Below are 6,442 nucleotides of genomic sequence, written 5' to 3'. Positions count from 1 at the left end.
AATGAGAGGATTTTTGGAAACAAAATCGGCTACATAAGCCACATGCGAGCAACGTCCAAACTGGAGTTGAAGACAGTCGCCGTGGCCGATATCGGCCGGGATTACATCATCATTATATTCTTAATAATCTTGAGTTCGACTGTGGAAAAGACCTAGCACGAATGTTCGTGAGAACGTTTTAATCGGAGAAATTTATATCAAAATGTGTGCAGCGTAAAGTACATCAAAAATTCTAATAAAAAATTTATAGATGACGTTACGAAAGCGCGTATCGCGATTATTCGTGCTAGGCCCTTTGATGTTTCCATAATCGAAGCTTATTGAAGCGAAATATTTTATAGCGTTTTTCACAATGTATACTTATTTTAATAACTGGAGTGTCTGCTTGTAATATCGAAAATAACATATTTTGATTTACGTTGTTGATAAAAAAAACAATTTTTAAATTGTTTGTCCGATCGCAAGGCCGCGTTTGTTCTGGGTAATCTCTTAAATGGCTGGGCTGATTTCAAGGAGACTTTCACGGGAAGGTAGCTAATGCTAGCGAGAAAATTGTAGGCTACTTTTTAAAATTCTGCACAGACTAAGTCACGGGCGACTATTAGTTTTAAAATAATACTATTCCTTTTAAATCCTGGAAGTCTATGACCTTAAATTATTTAGAATTAAGTTTCTACTCCATTTTTGGTCTAAAAATATACAATATAAAGTTATTTCATATTCATTTTCAACCTGTTTCGTAAAAAGATTATATGAAATAAGAAAATAACTTTATTTTGTAGGAATGCATGCGGTAGGAACATATCTTAAAATGTCGGACGAACACAAGTGTTTGGATGTGATCCAAGTTTTAGTAACATACGCTGAGGATTACATAAATAACATGAGTAATTATTAAACGAGAAAGAAAAATTGCTTTACATTTAATTTTATTACACTCGTAATTCCGATAAATAATAAATTATAGCAAAAAACTTGAGAGGTGTCAAGGGACACCCGGATGGAACGAAGTTCGTTTCTATTAATTAGTGAAGGAACCAATGTTTATTCTACGAATAAAAAACTTAAGTCTTCACAAGAAGTACATTTTATTTCTATGAATTTTCGTTATATATTGTCACGTCGTTGCCATGGTGAAGTAGCGCTCATTCGTCTTTAACATAATTACTATAACAAAAAGTGTCGTGACAAGTTTTCGTAAGAATTTTTTCAGTCTAGCCCCCTTTCACAACGCGCGATAAGGAACTTCGTTCCAAAAAAATACAGTCGAAACTGTATTAGTAGGAGTTCAAGGGAGTGCGATATTTTTTAGAGGTTTCCTTCTAACCCGAGTTCCTCGCTTATGGAAGTTGTCCATTGGTACCGGACAATGACTCTCATTTCACTGTTATAAATAGCATAAAATTGTGACATGAATTGACAATCTGACAGTTGTGTAATTACGACTTATGTCAATAAGTTTGACATTAAATGTGAAATTATTAAGCAACGTGTTGGCAAAATAAGTTGTCACAAATAAATAGAAATAAATTATTCCATGACACCGCAAAGTCCAAGTAGAAACATGGAAGAAAAATAACTTTGTAATTGATACAATGTTTAACTTCAGAAGCCCAAATACGGTATGTTATACAGTATGTTGTTTTTGTTCAATTGGAATGGAATAAACGTAATTTCTCATGTTACCACGAATACCATATGTATATAACTAATTAATTTTCAAATGTATTATGTAACATAAAACCCCGAAGTATACAGTAATTAAATTTTCTCGTACCCCAAAAAAAAAAAATATAATTTACATGCAAAATGAATAAATAAATAATTTAATTACGAACGAAACGTAGGTTCATTTACAATCAAGAGAGCAGATAACAAATGAGGAGCGTCGGAATAAAAACGGATAAATCGCATTGTTTTTTTTTTCGGAAAAATATAAAAGTAGGCAACATATTAAAAAAAATTGTCAAAATGTAATTTATCGTTTTTTTTTTCGAATCAATAAATTGAAATTAAAAAAAAAGTCAACTACAGCGCCCAGTTATCATTATGCAACATTCAATTCGATTGAGCCCGAATCATTTATTGTTAAACAAAGGAACCCAATCTGTTGAATTCTGTTCGCATTCATCAATCGATCTGATGATTCATTACTTTCTTTTCGGCATCAGAACGAAAGCTTTTGCCTTTTTTACTTAATTTCAATTGGTCGTAATAAAACAGGTTATTATTACTAAAGCGAAATCTCTATAATAAATACACAGTCAGAGAATTAAATTCGTTATCCACTTAGAATTGAATAATTTACAGTAAAATCACAACAAGAGTTTTAACTAGTAGCACGTAATTATGAAAACTTTTTGGCCATTATCGGCGTCAAATTTCATAGCAGGTAACAAGTAACATTTTAATTTTATACTGCATTAATACGAAAATTATCCCTTCAAATAAAAATTATAATGCATGCTTAATTTTAATTTTTTTTTTACAAAGCGTACAATACGAATGGGCACATAATTTTGTGAAACATTGGTTGGCGGACTGGAGAGAAATAGGAAGCCATTTTCGGCATAAATATTATTGGCCGCATGTACAAAGGCTGTCAAAAACAGAGAAAACTCTCTCCCGACTAGAACAGCATTGAACAAAAATTCGCTACAAAAATTTACTCGCAACATATTCATACTGAAAAAAATCTTCATATATCCTGAATTAGAAATGACATATGAAAGCGAAAGGGATGCATAGTACACAAATACTTATCTTGCTAGGGGATGTCTTCCAAAGAGTGACAGATTAGGGTTGCTTATTAAGGTAACATTTATGAAATCACGATTATATGAGTTACTAAACTCAAACAGACTTGACATGAGAATCCTCACGAGTACGTAATATAAATTTATGATTTACGAAGTATATTTAAATGGCTTTGAAATAGCTAATTTTAAAGAAATATAGGCAAAATAAATAAAAACATAAATATAAAATCTTACTAATATTATAAATGCGAATGTTTAGATGGATGGATCTTTGTTTGAAGGTATCTCCGTAACGGCTCAACGGATCTTGATGAAATTTGGCACAGATATATAACATAGTCTGGAAGAACACATAGGCTATTAAGTTTTTTTTTAACTCGGCGCGGACGGAATCGCGGGCAACAACTAATAGGATACTTCTAACATTTACTAATTTAAATTGTATAAATATAATACTGCCTATTGATTAATAGTATATTTATTTTTTATTACAGAAATCCTTACAAATTTACAAACATCAAAAGAAAAAAAAAAACGTCTTGTGAAAAGAAAAAAAAAAAAACGTAAGCAATTCAAAACAATCAAAGCAAAAAGCTTCATAATGTTCTCGAGTCTGCAATTCCTAATAGCTCTTGTTTTTGTCTTAATTAAAATACAAGCGTCTAGTTGGCACAGATGATAAGCCTCGCTAGCGGATGCAGAGGCCATTTCCCTATAGAATTAAGGTTAAAAGATAATACTACAACAATGAAAATCTTTTGAGACCCTTTTGCAACTAAGAAAGGTTCGTAGAAATAGGTAACTAACCTAAATACAACCATTTCCACTGACAAGGCTGCGACTACCGTAGAAATAGGAGTCATGTGACGATGGAGTCACTGAGTGGAAAAAAAAGTCCACCTTATGACCCTTTTCTCTACTGTCCCAAGTAAAAATTTTTTTTTTATAGTTCTACACTTACTAAACCCCGATGTTATTACGTTTTTTGTTAATTTATTTCTTGTCGGTTTAAAAAAACATTTTAACATAAATGAAAAAAATATTTATTTCTAAAGTATTTACGTAATATTTAATTTGGTTAAAAGTTGAATAATTTTAATTTTAAAATAATCGTAGAATAATGAAATTTTGCTCTATTGACTACAAAAGAATTCTTGGTGTATGTTCGCGCCCGAGATGCGGGCAACCCTATAAGCGGGCGGAGCGGCGTGCCGGGGAAAAGAAACGTCACTCAAAATCTCAACCGGCTGCCGATGCATACGCGCACCGTATAATTTGTCTTTTGCAACTTTGTTAATTCCAAAATAAACCATTACAACCAAGCAACTGTGTTTGGCCTAAACAAATGGTCCATCGAGCCTCAACAATCAACAACGAAAATACAGTCCACTCATTTAATACGTTTGGAGCGAACGAAGTGCAGCAAATTATCGCGACATCGGCTCAACGGTCGCCGGAGTCAAACTTCAGACATCAAGACAAAGGAAGTACCGTGTGGACAGGGGAAGATAAAGTGAGTTCGTTCCATATTTTCCCTTCTAAATCCTCTATAATTGGCTTCCTATTGTGTTAATTGTTCAATTTCACGCTTATGCATTTACGAGCGCCTAATTACCATATAGTGAAGTACCCACTTTTTTTCTTTTTTTTTTTTCTCGTAATTCTTATCGATAATTTTTTCCTTTTAATTCAACAATGGCCCAGCTAGATGTCTTAATTCGCAAACGTAGTGGCATGAAAGCCAAGCTTACAAATTTCTCCAATTATATTAGCTCAATTGGCGCTTCCGGCATAATCTCCGAACTTCAACATGAATTACAATGTCGATTAAATAAATACGAGGCATTATACGATCAATTCGATGAATTACAGGTGGAGATTGAGGTGTGTTCCGACAAGCCAGAGGACGAATACGAGGAACGTTCAAAATTCGAAGAGCGTTATTACGCGCTGATGGCGCAAGCGCGCAATCTGCTGTGCAGAGATGGTGCAGCAGATGACGGCCGCTCTGTTGCAGGTTCGATATGCAAACAAGCAGGTGAATCATTCCAACACAATTTTATTCGCTTACCTAAAATTGATTTACCTCGCTTTCATGGTAGTTATCAGTGCTGGCTTGAGTATAGGGATACATTTTTATCATTAATTCATAGTAGTGCTTCTATCGATAACATAAGCAAATTCCACTATTTACGCGCCTCGCTCTCGGGTGCGGCGCTCGACATTATTACGAACATAGATTTTAAAGGTGACAATTATTTAATGGCGTGGCAGTTGCTATGTGATCGATATGACAATAGTCGCCTATTAGTGCATAATCACGTGCAGGCATTGTTCAATGTTGAACAGGTTGTCAAAGAATCGAGTCTTTGTTTACGTCGTTTGCTTGATACAATTAATAAAAATATTCGAGCGTTAAAAACATTGAACGAGCCGACGCAATATTGGGATACGCTTGTAATTTACATCATGTCAAACAAATTAGACGTAGTAACCGGTAGACATTGGGAAGAATATCGTAATGGCTTATCGAAACCGCCTTCTTTACAACAATTTTGCGACTTCATTAGTAACAAAGCTGATTTATTGGAAACAATTGAAAATAAACAGAATACAAATGTAAATAAAACAATTTCGAAAAATAACAGTTACATAATAGCATCTAACATAAATAATAATAATCGTTCCTTAGAACAATCAAAACATAACAACATTAAATCTTATAATTTGTCATGTCCTTTATGTTCAAAAAATCATCTTTTGTTTACATGTGAACATTTTCGTAGTTTAACGGTTGAAGAAAGATTAAAAAAGGCGAAAGAGTTAAAAATATGTTTTAACTGTTTACGTCCCGGACATGGTACTAAGCGATGTAGATTAACGCATTGTAAATATTGCAATAGTAAACATAATACGCTTTTGCACACCGAAGAGTCAAAGCCTACTTCATTTCAAGACCCAATGCCTAGTAGTTCTAGTGTTGCGTTGCCTATTAATCATTCATCATCATCCATTGCTTTCGCCAAAGAAAATAATATCGTTTTATCGAGTAATGCTCCTATACAACTTACTACTTCTACGCATGTTTTACTGTCCACAGCTATGGTGAAAGTGATTGACGACAACGGCAACAGCATGGACGCACGGCTTCTACTCGATAACGGCAGTACAGCAAATTTTATAACGCAGTCGCTTTGCAGTAAACTAAAATTATCTACACGTTCTGTAAGTTCTGAAATTAATGGCATTAATAATCAATCGTTAACTAGTACACAAGCTTGCAACTTAACAATCGAGTCCCAATGTCGTAGGTATAAAGCGAATATAGAATGTTATATTTTACCGGAGATAACTAAAATACTCCCTTCTACTATTATAGACATCAGTCAACTTTCGTTGCCCTCAGATCTACATCTAGCTGACCCTTCGTTCAACATACCGTCAGTAATCGACATTCTCGTCGGGGCTGAAGTTTTCTGGGATGTTATATGTACTAAATCAATTAACCTAGGCAAAAACAAACCTAAGTTAGTTGAATCAAAATTAGGTTGGATTGTTACAGGCCAACTACCAATACAGACAACATCAAAATTTACGCATTCTTGTAATTTGTCGATTAGAGATCTTGACAACAATTTGAAAAGGTTTTGGGAACTCGATTCCGTCGCTTCGAGCCATGCCCT

General features: G+C 34.0%; 1 protein-coding gene across 1 annotated transcript; it reads left to right on the top strand.

Moving 5' to 3' along the window:
- The first annotated feature begins 3,977 nt into the window (after window positions 1-3,977).
- On the top strand, window positions 3,978-5,868 carry LOC123721909. The gene is made up of 3 exons (XM_045682018.1): window positions 3,978-4,272; window positions 4,632-5,216; window positions 5,860-5,868. The coding sequence occupies exons 1-3, from the start codon at window positions 4,105-4,107 to the stop codon at window positions 5,866-5,868; spliced, it is 762 nt and encodes a 253-aa protein (XP_045537974.1). The 5' UTR covers window positions 3,978-4,104.
- The last annotated feature ends 574 nt before the right edge of the window (window positions 5,869-6,442 follow it).

The sequence above is a fragment of the Papilio machaon genome, chromosome 17 (assembly GCF_912999745.1).
Source record: "Papilio machaon chromosome 17, ilPapMach1.1, whole genome shotgun sequence".
NCBI lineage: Eukaryota > Metazoa > Arthropoda > Insecta > Lepidoptera > Papilionidae > Papilio > Papilio machaon.
This window is presented reverse-complemented; position numbering and strand designations above follow the sequence as displayed.